This window comes from Lepidochelys kempii, chromosome 1 (assembly GCF_965140265.1).
Source record: "Lepidochelys kempii isolate rLepKem1 chromosome 1, rLepKem1.hap2, whole genome shotgun sequence".
Lineage (NCBI taxonomy): Eukaryota > Metazoa > Chordata > Testudines > Cheloniidae > Lepidochelys > Lepidochelys kempii.
This window is the reverse complement of record NC_133256.1, coordinates 321,883,736-321,898,674: the sequence shown is the minus strand read 5'-3', so window position 1 is coordinate 321,898,674 and position 14,939 is coordinate 321,883,736. Positions and strand designations below refer to the sequence as shown.

At 46.4% G+C, this 14,939-nt stretch overlaps 1 protein-coding gene across 10 annotated transcripts in view; it reads left to right on the top strand.

Moving 5' to 3' along the window:
• The first annotated feature begins 1,045 nt into the window (after positions 1-1,045).
• Positions 1,046-14,939, top strand: part of CPNE8 (copine 8) — a 296,010-nt gene continuing 282,116 nt past the window's right edge. For 2 of the 10 annotated variants that reach the window (XM_073328394.1, XM_073328405.1), the window contains exon 1: positions 1,046-1,518. In XM_073328394.1, coding sequence (XP_073184495.1) covers positions 1,379-1,518 — 140 coding nt within the window. In that variant the 5' untranslated portion in view covers positions 1,046-1,378. Of the gene's footprint in view, positions 1,519-4,843; positions 5,310-14,939 lie in introns of those variants that run through there. The other 8 variants (XR_012156821.1, XM_073328401.1, XM_073328393.1 and 5 more) reach the window with 7 other exon arrangements.

The following is a 14,939-nucleotide window of genomic DNA, read 5'->3' as shown; positions in this document are numbered from 1 at the left end:
TCATCAGCAGCTGGGCTATGATAGATGAAGGGCTCAAAAGGGGCTCGGCTGCATTTCATGCAGTGGAAGGTCCCTCAGCACTTGGCTTAGGGTTACCAACTGCTCAGCATTTGACCAGCTTGGCCATTTTTTTAATGGATTTGCCAGTTGCCACAATAATAATTTAATCTGCTGGGTTTTTTATGTGGGTCTAAAGAGTTGCATTATCATCACAATACACCAGGATATCTAATGTTAAAAGTTTATGTATCCAGCTAAAGATGCAGCAGTGTTCCCATTTCCACACTTTAAGTGACAACAGATCAAAACTATTGAAATTCAGTGCTGTCTGCCCACCAACATGCAAATGCACGCGCGCATATGTGAGAGGATTTGAGTCACGCGAGTGTGAGGAGATGTGCAATGTTATCAATCTTATCGATATGTGTTATCTCTCCATAGGTGGCTGTTGAAGGGGGCGTTGTGGTGTAGTCTTGTGGTTGAGGTTGTGACAGGCTTGCCTTGTGGGGCGGGGGTTAGGGTTGCCAGGTGTCTAATTGAAAAGGGACCCTGGCAGCTCTGGTCAGCGCTGTTGACCAGGCCCTTGAAACTCCGGTCCCAGGCGCAGCAGGGCTCAGGCAGGCTTCCTGCCTGCCCTGGCTTTGCGCGGCTCCCAGAAGCAGCCGGCATGTCCGGCTCCTAGGTGCAGGAAAGACCAGGAGGTCTCCGTGCGCTGCCCCCGCCTGAGCAGCGACTCACACTACATTTCAAAGGTGGTAACCCTACCCTCTTCATGGGTCTGGCTCCAGCTCTCCGGCCCCCTCTGCTCTGTGCTCTCTTCCTTCAGGGGTCTGGCTCGCTCTGCCCTTCGTGCGACTGCCAGGGCGTAGCGCCTGCCCCAAGGGGGCTCAGGGCTCGAGGTAACCGCCAGATGTTCGGCCGCAGGAGGCTTCACTTAACGGAGTCCCCCACCAGGGGCCGCTGTACACGTGTCCCAGCGCTGCTAGGGAGGGTAAAGTGCTATTTCTCCTCCCCCGCCCCGGCGCAGGTTCCCTCCGGCTCCCGCCACCGGGGCGGCTCATGTTCCAACCCCGCGCTGGCGCCACGCGGGGCAGGGAACGCTCTCACCCCCCTTGCGCGGGGCAGGGAACGTTGGAGACCGTTGGTCACTCGTGGGCCCCCAGGTTGGGGTTACTGTCACGCGCGGGTTCGGCCCGTGGTGACGTCACCGGTCGCGCCCTAATCTCACTTAGTCGGCGTTTCCCGCCCGCGTGCAGCAGTTTGAGCTCAGCCCAGTGGCTCTACCCAGTCGGTTAGTGACCAGCAAGAGGAGCGGCGGCAGTGAGCTCCGCTGCTGGGAGCTCCCGCTAGCGACGCCTCTTACGCCCCGCCCTGCCCCATGTTCGGACCTGATAAGCAGTCCGGGCAGCCGAAGCTGGACGGCGGTGGCAGGTTTGGGAATATGGCGTCCGTGGGGGAATTTAACTCGTTCAGCGCCAGCATGCCGGCCACCAAGGTGGAGCTGTCTGTGTCCTGCAGGTAAGCGAGCGGGGTTAGACGGTGCGAGGCACCCGCGGGTGCCGCCTTGCGTGGCGAGTCGGGTGTGAAAGCCCCGTCTGGTGCCCTGGGAGGATGGGGGAGGGGGTCCGACGTGTCTGATCCAGCCCCCTTGTGCTTTCTCGGGCTGGGGTTGTGCGCTCCACTCCCGCTGTGATGAGCGGTGTGGGCGGAGGGTCGCTTCCCTCTGCGGGGTGGGGTGGGTAGGACGGGGACTTGGGGAGCAGGCGGAGTGAAATCCCTAACGCTGGGGACCGCACAAAGGAGAGTTGGTTTCGGTTCCCTTTCGCAAGCTCAGTCTGGAGACACTTGTCTCATCCGTTTCTTCTGGGAATCTTCCAGCTGGGAGAAGTTCGTAAATCCTCATGCAGAGGGGTGGGTCAGACACCAAAATCTGGTAACAGGCTCGTTCCCTTCCTGGGAATCTCCGATTGGCTCTGGTGTTCTGGGCAGCGCAGGGAGTGATGGTAAATCCGTAGAGAAATAGTAGATGGGGGATTCCCCGTACCAAAACGGTATGGCAACCTGGGCCACTGCCTCAACTTATTCCCTCATGGGAGGGCTGCGTGTGAGGCAGGCATCTTTTTTTAGATCTGCTCCAAACCTCTCACCGGAGGAGGGGGGAGGGAGAGAGAGAGACTCGAGGTGGGTTTCTGCGGTCAAGGAGTATTTCATCAGTCAGGCTGGCACTTATCCTCAGACCTCTCCCCAAGTCTCATGAGATGCGGAGAGGAGGGACAACCCCTGTCAAAACATTGTTTAAAGGCGCCTTCTGAAACTGTTTCCAAACCTTAACAGTCCAGCCACACACTCCGTCCATCCTTGACTATGAAGTTAACGGTAACTAACAAAAACCTAACTAATGATATTTTACTTGCTCATCAGAATTTACTCGGCCTGGGTGCTTGTGGGCAAGTAGAATGTTCTAAGTTTGGGAAAGATTTCCCACCCCCACAAAAGATGAAGAATTTTTGCTTTGTGTGCAATGAGACCCTCTACCTAGTGTTTAGAAATCTCCTTAAAACTGCCCAATCGACTGTAGATAAGCAGCCGCCATAGCTGGTGTATTTGGCAGCTTTAATTGTTAGTGTTGCTTCCTGTTGGGAAATGAAACAGTTTGCTGAGCCGTTGCCAGTGACGAACTGTACTACTAAAATGTCACAGGCTGTATCCTCTCTCTGTTGCTCCAGAGGTGCTGGGGTTACCACGGCCACTCCTTCAGCAGTTTTGAAAACAGAACAGCTGGTCCTGCAACTCCCTTCCTCAAAGTAAACCTCGTAGCTGTTTAAGGGGAACATTTTGAATAAGGATAAATGGAATGAGAAGCACTATATTCCTCAAAAAGAAGGAGTACTTGTGGCACCTTAGAGACTAACCAATTTCAAGTACTCCTTTTCTTTTTGCGAATACAGACTAACACGGCTGTTACTCTGAAACCTGTCACTATATTCCTCGATTTCCTGATAGCTTTTCATCTGCCCAGCCAAGCACTCCCCACCCCCCAGCAAAACGTGCTTGTTTATTGTTAGGTTGTCCACCTCCTCCACCAATACTTTTGTTTAAGTTGCCTCTTGTCTTAATATAAAATTACAAGGTGTCTTGGACAGGAATGACCTTCTTGTTAATTTTTTGTACAGCACTGTATAAATTGATTAGGTACCCTAGCCACTGTCTGTAATACAAATAATAAAAAAGGCTGACGTCCTCCACTCTCTGTGTAGAAGAGGGATGAACTTATTTAATGGGGGTTGGTTTTAAGACTCTGTAAAAGTTCTTCCTTTTGGGATGAAGTTTTTTGTATTTTGAAATTTTCAAAGTTTGTGACGCCTCAGAATACTGAATTTCTAGAAGTCTCCACAGAGTTTCTAAATAGAACCCAAAGGGAAACTGGACACCACACAAGGCATATTATTGTTTAGAGAAAAACAGGCGCTAGGATTCAGGAGTTTTAGTTTTAGGGTTTGGTTTTGTAAGTAAATGCTGTGATATTATCTGACATTTTGTGGTATTTTATACTTTTTGACTCAGTTTTGTTTGTAATGAGAGAACACCTCTTCAATTCAGATTGCTTGGTTTACTTTTTTATATTTTATTTCAGATTTTCAGTACTAAACTTGGCAATAAATAGAACAGTACTGTTATGAAACTTGTGTCGAAGAAAATAGTACTGATGTAAAATAGTATATCCAAATCTAGCTTATAGAGAGATACTATTTTTTTTAAATAATCAGTTCAAGAAGTTATTTAAATACTATAACTCACTTAATACGATTGTCTAAAATACTGGGTGTTCATGTCTGTGTACATGCTGTAGCTAGACAGAGGAAAACAAAACATTCCATGGGTTCATGCAACAGAAAGAAAAACAAGGTTGTTCAAACAAAACTGGCTTCTCATTTGACTGTTAACTCCTCCTAGCTCCTCCTCTTCATTCCTGTGTTATGTCTGTCTTGTCAAATGTTAATGTCTAAATATATGGGAATTCCCTAAGGGAATTTCCTTTATAATGCAAGTGGTGAACTGCACTTTTTTTTTTGATTGGCAGCAGAAACATGTATTAATATCAAAATGGAAAATGAATGACTTTAGGAAAGACACTAATGAATAACACATGATTATGACTCATCTGCTTACACATTTATTGGCTAAAACCTCAAAAGAAATAGCATTCTAATAAAAATATGCAATATGGACAGAAAAATAAACTATGCCAGTTACAGCAATAAATGCTTCAATCGTTCAATAATTAGCAATTACATTTGTTTTTAGAAAATTTCTGCCTTCATTTATAGTGTAGTACAATATCTTAAATGATGTAATTATTTCATTATGAGCCATAGAACCAGTATCATCACTAGGTGATGATACTGATTATCAGCTAATAAAGCATTAGTTTGTGCTTGTCTGTTCTTAAATTCCAGCTACATTTTCCACTTCCTTTTTGGATGTCTATAGGAACCATAGAACACTGGTCCATTTATCATTTGCTGACTGGTGTAACTGGGCTGTCAGTGGAGGCAATGTGGTCTACTAGTTACATTAATAGACAGGGAGTGAAGCAACATGGGTTCTATTCCTGACTTGACCAATAATTCATTCTGTGACCTGTGCAAGTCATTTCACTACTACTTGGTGCTTCAGTTTCCCCATCAGTAAATTGGAGTTAATAATAAAACTATGTTCACACACAAATGAAACCTCTGACTTCAAGAGATTTAAAAAATGAGTTAGACCACTCGAGAAACCATGTGACTTCCCCCCAAAGAGATTATAAAAAAAAAGATAGTGCCCTTCTTCCCCCCCCCCCCACCCCAATTTTGTCTTGATTTTTGAATTCCCTCTGCCTATCACATGCATGTGTGACAATTGGTATTGCCCACTGTCCCAAATTTATTTGGCAAGGTGATTTTTGGCCCTTGATGCAGGAATAAGTTTGCCAGGTTTCCAGTTTTCAAGTGGAACACCAGGTCGAAAAGGGACCATGGCAGCTTCGGTCAGCACCGCTAACTAGGCTGTTAAAGTCCAGTTGGTGTGGGGCTGGCAGGCTCCCTACCAGGTTTGCACAGCTCCAAGGAAGCTGCCGGCATGTCCCTTTGCCTCCTAGATGTAGGGGTGAGCACGAGGGTTCCACACGCTGCCACCACCCTGAGTGCCGGCTCCGCAGCTCCCATTGGCCGGGAACCTCCACCTAAGAGCTGGAGGAACATGCCAGCAGCTTCCTGGGAGCAGCGTGAAGGCTAGACACCTAACCTGCCTCAGCCTGGTGAAAATGAGTGAGTGAAAGTGCGGGAGAGCAAGGGTGGGGGGATGGAGAGAGTGGGGGGCAGAGCCTTGGGGAAGGGGCAGGGCAAGGGTGTTCTGTTTTGTGTGATTAGAAAGTTGGAGGAGCTCTAACCCCTACATCTGTCTGTCCCCTGTCCAGCGATTAATCCTGCTCCTCCTTCCCCCAGTTCCTGCGTCAGTTCTGCTCATTTGTAGCCCCAGGACCCATACGTTCTGCCCTCTAGCCTCTCCATCAATTCAATGTTCCACCCCATCAGTTCTGCCCTCTACCTCATTTCTGCTCTTCCTGGGGTTTTTCACTTCTCTCTCCTAGGCCTAGGAGTGGGGACTACAGCAGGGTCCCCTTCTCCCCCATTCCAGGCTGGGGCAATCGGGAGGATTAGCTCTCGTGCTTCTTCACCCCTTTATCCTGTTCCCAAGGTGCATGTTGCAGTGAGTGGAGAGAGGACCAGAGGAGCCATCCCCATTGTTACAGGAGGGGATGAGGGACGGGAGCCGACCTGAGCTTCTGAGCTCTTTCCTTCCCTTCCACACCCAACCCCCCCCCCCCCCCCCCGCTCCTGCACACTGAAGCCATTTTCAACTGGTGGAAAGAGGGAGTGGGGGGTGAGAGCTCTTCGTGCAGCAGCTCCGACTGGTTGCTCTGCCCCATGAACTGAACTTCTTTCCCCCGAAGCAACACTCAAAAAAAGTCAGATGGCTGGAGTGTCTTGCTTCATCATAAGACTTGCTACATCCCTGGCCAAATCCAGACACCTGTGGATAAAATGGCTCATCTCTTGGCATTGATTTAGTATTGATTTTACAGTTATTTCTTTTTTTGTCTACAATGTTTTGTCTGATTTGTATGGCTATAAAATGTGAGCATAGGCATAGTCTTACAATTGTTGGAGAAGCAAGAAGTCAGAATGTTTTTCATTATTATTATTATTGATTTGCATTATCATAGTGCCTAGCCTAGGAGCCCTCTGTGTTTGTGAAGTGCCTAGAAAAACAGGGTCTTGGTCCATGACATTTATTTAATGTCAGATAATTAAGGAAAGGGCCAGAGTTTCTGTGAACTTGATAGAGCACAGTATGTCTGTGGGTTTCCAATCCAGGGAGATTCTAGAAGTCTGCAGGGGGATCTATCCAGGAAGCACCAAAATAATTGTACTTTTAAGTTTAGATACTGACTTCCAAAGTTTTAAATACTTGGGATTTTTTTTTTTTTTGGTCTCGTGTTTAATGTTTGTGTTGGGATTTTCTGTGGTCTATAAGTAACTTATAGATGTTTGTTTAGTTGTGATGTTACATATATTAAGAAGAACTTATTTGTGGTACATTTCCATTTGTGAAATATGGTACATCTGGTATGTAGCTGATGAACTGCATTGAAAAGCAATGTCTTGCAAAGTCCGGGGGCAGGCGGTGGGGGTGACATCCTTGACCTACTCTACGTAAGGGAGTGCACCACCTTGACAGCCTCAGTTCCTTTGCCACTGTCGCAGAGAGCAAATGGAACTTGCCTTTGTTACCTCAGGCTAGCTCTTCCTTTAATCTGATTTTAATATTTTCTTGTAAACGTAAGTTGAGTAATATAGGATAGTTTAGTCTAGAGCCTTCCTTTTTCCTGGGAGCCATTGACCTCTCACCAAGACTTCACGGGGTTTATGAGGGTTTCAACAGGTACACCTCCCTTGGGGTTCCATGTTATTCCCACTGCTTTCAGCGAGAGGGAGTCTGTCTTATGGTAGCTGGATGCATAGGCACTGACTCCATGGGTGTTCTGGGGATGGAGCACCCACAGGAAAAAAATGGTGGGTGCTGAGCACCCACGGACAGCTCCCCTACCAGAACCTCCCCCTCCCCCACAGCACCTTCTGCCCACCAGCGGGCCCTGCCGATCAGCGAGTTCCCCCCCCCCCCCACCTTCCAGTGCCTACCATGGATCAGCCGTTTCACGGCAACAGGAAGTGCCGGGGGGAGGTGTGAGGGCACATGCTAGGGGAAGGGGGTGGAACTGGGCAGGGAAGATGTGGGGCGGAGCGGGGGTGGGAAGAACCAGGGCGGGGTGGGACTTTGGGGGAAGGGGTGAAGTGGGGGTGGGGCCTGGGCAGAGCTGAGGGGGAACGCCCCCCAGAAGATTAGAAACTTGGTGCCTATGGCTGGATGTCAACTTCTTGATACTGCCAGCGCTTCAGTCACATAAGCACTCTCCTCTGAACTTACACCAGCCCTCAGTTTGCCTTACAAATTAACACTAAGTGCACCCAGTTCCGAAGTTCCCCATAAGTGTCCCTCTGTTAGGGTGACCAGATAGAAAGTGTGAAAAATCGGGACGGGGGTGGGGGGGTAATAGAAAAAAGCCCCCAAAATTGGGACTGTCTCTATAAAATTGGGACATCTGGTCACCCTATCCTCTGTAGTATCTAGCCCTGATCCACTGGACACTCACAGAAATTACCAGATAAGCTGTCCCCAAAGGAACGCAAGCTTGTTCGATTCAGCTGAGTATAATCTCCAATGTAACAATATAGCACTGTAATCTATTTATAGTGAAAACAAATATAAAGTATCAGAGGGGTAGCTGTGTTAGTTCTATATCCACAAAAACAATGTTGAGTCTGGTGGCACCTTAAGCAGATTTATTTGGGCGTAAGGTTTTGTGGGTAAAACAAATATAAAGTTTTATTAACATCTTAATATGTAAGAGATCGCAAGCAAGGATAGTCAGAACACCACGTTACAAATAAAACAAAAGGTATAACATGCTTCTTACATTCTAAGCTTAAAATTAACAGGCTAAGCCCTTGTCTAAAAAAGTCTGTCTTGCCCAAATGTCCTTTATGGTGCTTTCAGCCAAACCCTTGTTGAGATCCCATTTTCATGACTGTAATTGCACTGTTCAGTAGTCCCCAGATGCAGGATAAAACAGGGATCCTTTTGCCTTCCTATTATACCCCAGAGTTGATTGTCTTTGCACCTCAGGGACAGGACAATGCCCTGTGGTTCAGTTTCCAGCATCTTTCCATGTTAATTTAACATCCTTATGTTGACTGAGGTAAGCAGTGTCAGGATGAGCTCCACCCTGACATCTGGTGGTGAGGTGTGGCAAGTTGTGGAAAAGAACTTCAGGGGCCGATCTCATTTGCATAGGCACACCCACCCCGCCTAGAATGAGGCCATAGCTGCCCAAACGGTCACTTTGGCTGCTGTGGGATCCCCAGTGTTTCTGTTATTGGGGCAGGAAGAATAAATTGTTATTACCCTGATTATGGGAACTGTGCTTGGAACTGTACTTGGCCTTTTGTTATGATGGAGGGACTCACCATCAACTAAGGAGCACTCGCTAGGCAAGGGTCATGGGTTCCAAAACTCTATGAATGGAGAGAGGCTGGGGACAAGTATTAATACTTGGTGGCATGGGCCCCTTGGTGAGGGCCTTACATGCTAATTGCACTTCCTCTTCTCTCCACTGTGGAATATCAGAGCTAATTCATTAGAAGTCTAGTTACAGGCTGCTGAGCTCACTTTGGGCTAATAGTGCACCAGCACTGAGGCTCCCCTACTACAAGCTGAATTCACCAAAGAGCTGATATCACTGAGCGTTGTGTTAAATAGTGGGGGAGCCTGAAGATATATTGTGGAGCAGTTTGCGGGATGGCTGGAGTGCCTTGTGGACAGGCTGGTAGAGCAGTTTATAGGATGGCGGGAGCTGCTGGTGGGATGTGGAGCAGTTCGTGGATCGGCTGGTGGAGCAGTTTGTGGGATGGCGGGAGCTGCGTGTGGGCTGCAGAGCGGAGCTGAGCGAAGCAGTTTGTGGGGCGGCTGGCAGAGCGGAGCGAAGGCCTTTGGAGCTGTGGGGCAGTCTGCTTCAGATCATGTAAGGTGCCTCTTACCTCCGCCCAGGTTGGGAGGTAAAGCTCTGTAGATAAACTTTTGAACTCTGGGGCTGCCCTGACCAGGGACAGAGACTTTTGGGTCATTGGACTTTTGGGACTTTGGGTGATTTGGGGTTGCTGGACTCAAGAACCAAAGGGAAAGGGCATGCCCCAATTTGCTTGGGGTGGGTTTTTTGCTCATGGGTTGTGTTATGAATCCTGTTAGTGGTGTTTCCCCAACATAATACCACATTGTTTCTCTCTGTTATTAAAAGGCTTTTTGCTACACTCAGACTATGTGCTTGCGAGAGGGGAGGTATTGCCTCTTGGAGGCACCCAGCGGGGGTGGTATATATTTGTCCCAGGTCACTGGGTGGGGGCTCGAGCTGGTTTGCATTGTGTTATTGGAATGGATCCCCTAGATATTGAACCCGGCCCTTGTTGCTGCCAACTCCGAGGGGCAGAAGGGTTACACTTAGAATGCAGATGTAGTTCCCATTGTGTTTTGTTTACTATACTTAATTTACATAAGAGTCCGGGATAGGTGAATAGATAGGTGCTTTGTCTGGCAGAAAACAGGGTGGATTGATTTTAAATCATGATTCAGATCACGAAGTGGAAAGCCTCTATTTCAGCGGTCCCCAAACTTTTGAGGGTTATGCCCCTACCTTATCCCTGTCATGTTTCTTCCCCCCCCCCCCCCGCCCCCCAAGCTGGGGCAAGGAGCAGGCCATGGTTTGCGGGAGAGGGAAGGATGCGGACCGGTGTAAGGGGGTTGAGGCTGGGGTAGCAGCTGGGGGTGAAGTGGGGCTGCGGCCAGGGGCCGAGACTGGGGGTGGGGGCGGGAGTGGAGCTGCAGCCGAGCCGCTGTGGGGACTGGCAGCCAGGCCCATGGCCAGGTCCGGCACTGCTCCTGGCTTTGTCCCCTGCCCCGGCCTTGGGCTGGGAACGGCGCTGAGGCTGGAGGCTAGCACGGGACTGGGATTGGAGCTGTGCAGAGGCTGGGGACAGGGCTGGGAGCTGAGGGCAGGGAGGGGCTGGCTGGTGCTCCCTCCCTGCTCCTGTGAGGCTGGCCTAGGCCCCACTATGCCCCCCCCCCCCGGACGTTCCTCCACACCCTCCTAGGGGGCCTGCCCCACACTTGGGGGACCTCTGCTCTATTTAAATCATTGATTTTTAGTCAGTTTTCCCATTTGTACTTCAGTTTTTTTCTAAAGAAAGGTGATTTTCTTCTCCGTTGATATAGCCATTAAAACATGTTGAGTTACAGCTAAATAGAACTCCTGTACCCAATAGAACAGGCCTTGGGTCTCCCCAGGATCAAAGCTTTAATACAGTACATGACCTATTGTGCCATATTTATAAAGCTTGACCTCAAAAGTTAGGTTCTCCCCCTCCCCTATTTCTTAAACAGATTCGAAAGAAAAGCAGCCCTTAACTCAGTTTTTGGTAGAGGCTCATGGATTGAACAAATTTATATGTAAATGTTTTAAGACATTAACATATTTTATATTACAGTCAGATTTCATTTTAAACAGGTTTTTTAAAAAGAAAAAATTTAAATTTAAATGACATTTAAAAAAAAAATCTTTAAATCATCCGGTCTAGCAGAGAACCTGTCAGTCAACTCTGCCAGGTTACATAGTTTTAAAGCATATTTTTAGTAGGAATACACAACTCCTCACACACCATCCATACATGCATCTCAGTGATTACGGTGACCAGTGTGTCACCGGCTTTCATTTGATACCTTACAATACAGTGCATCATTGCTGTAACGTCTTTCATTATTATGAAACTTCGGCTATAACAACCCTGGTCCCTGCATCCCAACTACAGTACAGTACTCAAAGCCAGAACCAGGACAGGGCGAGTGGGGCAGCCACTCAAGGCGCAAAGCTGAGGGGATGGAAAAATGAGGCGGAAAAATGGGGGGGGGGGAATAGTAGGGGATAGAGCCCTGCAGCAGGACAATACCATGCCACCTTTACTTCTGCACTGCTTCTGCTGGGATGCTGCCTTTAGAGCTGGGTGGCCAGAGAGCAGCAGCTGCAGAAGTAAGGTGGCATGGTAATAGTATTGCCATAGAAACTGGCAAAATTAATTGATTTTTTTTTTTTGTTTAGAACTGAGATTTAAATCAATGTTTGGAATTTTATTTTAATTGAAACAAAACTGAAAATTTACACTTCTAAATTTTTATATTTGACTGTTCCATTTCAGTTTGAGATTTGTGTTATTTTGTATTCTTCAATGAATTAACACAGAATACTGGAGGCATGTAATATTATTTTATTAATTAATTTAGCTAGCACCTTTGTCCGAGGTGACAAAAGTTAACTTACTCCAGCAGTTCATCGTTCATTTTGATTGTTCATTTGCTATAACAAACAAAAGGTTTGGATCCCAACAAGTAGTACACTATTTGTGTAAAAATACCGTGAAAGCAATATGTTAAGTGTAGTGAGATTGTCAGACCTGATACGAGTTGCTGACCCAAAATAGTAAACTTTTTGCCAGCTGGCACCTCTCTGTCATGGGCCTTCTGCCTGGCAGTCATACTGGACACTAATGCCCATGTGCAGTGACCTTTTGTGCGGGTGGGACTTACACAGTAACCCAGCATCTGACTTTCCCTTCCACCACAGGGAGTGAAGGTGTGGAGAGAGATTTGAGGTTCCATGCTCATCTAGCTTCTCAGTGCCTACAGCTTGATACTCCAGTGGGTCCACTGAGGGTTCTGAAACCAACCACTATGCTGTGATCCTTTGATATAGGACCCAAGATGGGATTTTGCTGTTGAGCCTCAGTGCTGTGTTCTATCACTGGCTCAAAATGGGAATCTCCTGTGTCTTATACTGAGATTGAATCCCTCACCTTGCTACTGCCACCAATATCCATTCTAGCACCGTGAGCTCCCTTCAGCGTGTGTGCCCTCACCAGCACCTATTCCTCACTTGCGTGAACACTTTTTACAAAGTGATCACTATGTCTGACCTTTTAGTCCTCATCCTCAAAAGGTAACCCACATATCACTTTCAAAAGACAAGCCTGGGAGTTTAAATTCATAATTTTAAAAATCCTGGACTGAATAGAAACTTTGGATTTATGATTACAATTATCTCTAACCCACTAACAACCCCCCTCACCAGCTGTCAAGGTTCCTTCCCCACTCTGAACTCTGGGGTACAGATGTAGGGACCTGCATGAAAAACCCCCTAAGCTTATTTTTACCAGCTTAGGTTAAAACTTCCCCAAGGTACAAACTATTTTACCTTTTGTCCCTGGACTTTATTGCTGCCACCACCAAGCGTTTAACAAATATAACAGAGAAAGAGCCCACTTGGAAACGTCTTTCCCCCCAAGCCCTACACCCCCTTTCCTGGGGAAGGCTTGATAAAAATCTACTAATTTGCATAGGTGAACACACACCTTGGATCTTAAGAACAATGAATAATCTATCAGGTTCTTAAAAGAAGAATTTTAATTAAAGAAAAAGGAAAAGAATCACCCCTGTGAAATCAGGATGGTAAATACCTTACAGGGTAATCAGATTCAAAACATAGAGAATCCCTCTAGGCAAAACCTTAAGTTACAAAAAGACACAAAAAACAGGAATATCCATTCCATTCAGCACAACTTATTTTATCAGCCATTTAAACAAAACAGAATCGAATGCATATCTAACTAGATTGCTTTCTGACTTTTTACAGGAGATGCTTTGTGAGGTATCATTTGAAAAGTCATAATTTGCTTAACATTGTTGTCCTGTTAAAACTTGTGCCTCAACACTGTATATGGAGTTATGAGATTTTGCTATAGGTTTGTTAATGAAACATATTGTGAGTCTGGGAAAAGCCCACAGACTAGCACCTCAGAAGTAATAAAGGCCTTGACTGTCAACTGTATGTACACAGAGGGTGCAAGCAAGAATTTGCAATTCATATGAAGGACTGATTGCAGGGCACATAGGCAATGGAACTGTCTAACCACTTGACACAGCAAGGATTTTTCAGCATGAGGAGCTGTGTTTTTTTTCCTTTTTATACCCCAACACACAAATTACCTCACTCCTCCCTCATCTCAACACCTGGAAGTAAGATTGTTTGGAGGGCAAAGAGTAGCAGTATTGAACTGTGGGAAGGGATGGTCCTAACTGGAAGGTTTTCTAGTTGGGATGAATTGTGAACTGTCTGCAGCATCTGGTTGGGTGAGAAAGTTGCTTGCTTCACATTTTAGTTAGCTTGGTGAAGCTTCAGAATTAGATTGGAATTTTTATCATTTTATTTCTTTTTTTAGTCAATTCTGACCTTTTATGCCTGTATCACTTATCACTTAAAAGCTATCTTTAGATAAAAGAACAGAACTAGATTATCTAAACTAGTATGTTTTGATTGAAGTGTTTGGGGAATCTCTATTCAGGTTAACAAAGGCTGTTACATATTCTTTACTCTTTGATTGAATGATGAACTAATTAATGAGCTTGCACTACACGGTGAGGGAACTGGACTATACAAGGCACATGCTTCGGGGGTGCAGTGCTATGACAAGGATATGGAGGTGTTCCCCTGAATTAGTTCATGAGTGACTGAGAGAGCATTCATGTAATTTCGCTGGGTGTGCCTTTATATGCTAATGGCTGTGTGAGCATGGCCTGGAGAGGCTGTTTTTCCATCAGCAGAGCCGTGTAAGAGGAAATCCTGGTATGACGTTATTGACTTGAACTGGGACCATATAGAACATTTTGCAACCAAAGTCCTGTAGTGGCACCAAATCTTGTATAAAGGGGGTCAAATGAGGTGTCTAAGATGAGGTTATGGTTTGCTGCTTATGATTATGCTATCTGTTTGCATGTATCATTTTTGTATTTAAAGATATAAGTATTTCAAACTTATGCTATGCTTCTGGGTGACACCCCAGATAAGTTGGTGTCAGCTCTGCCGAGCCTGCTGGATGGCCCATTAAGGACCATCAACTATACAACTGACCCATTCAGAGAAGGCAGACACGCCTTGGGACTCAGCAAGGTATGCAGGGACCAGCCTATGGACAGAACTCTGAGGTTTTTCCAGGCCATGTGATGGACAGCTTGTCTTTGGGACAAAGAAAGAAAGAGACCACATAGCAAGAGGATATAAAAAGCTGCTGCAGCTTCTTCATCTTGTCTTCAGTCCTGCTTCTTACCTCTGGAGGAACTTTGCTACACTGAAGCTTTGAACAAAGGACTGATGACCCATCCCAGCTGTGGATGTACTCCAGAGACTTGATTTGAACCTGCAGTTTATTCTGTCACTGCTGCAAGCCTGAACCAAGAACTTTGCCATTACTGTGTGTAATTGATTCCATTTAACCAATTCTAGGTCTCATCTATATTTCTCTCTTTTTATGAACAAACCTTTAGATTTTAGATTCTAAAGGATTGGCAACAGCATGATTTTTAAGATCTGATTTGTATATTGACCTATGGGATCGAGAGAACCTTTTTTTTTTTTTTACTGGGGTATTGGTTTTCATAACCATTTGTCCCCATAATGAGGGGCACCAGTGGTGATCCTGGGAAACTGGAGTGTCTAAGGGAATTGCTTGTGTGACTTGTGGTTAGCCAGTGGGGTAAAACCAAAGTCTTCTCTGTTTGCCTTGGTGTGCATAGAAACCCCAGCCTTGGGCTGTAACTGCCCTGCTTGAAGCAATTTATCCTGAATTGGCACTCTCAGTTGGGTCCCACCAGAACCAGCATCGTTACACCTGGTCTTTAAT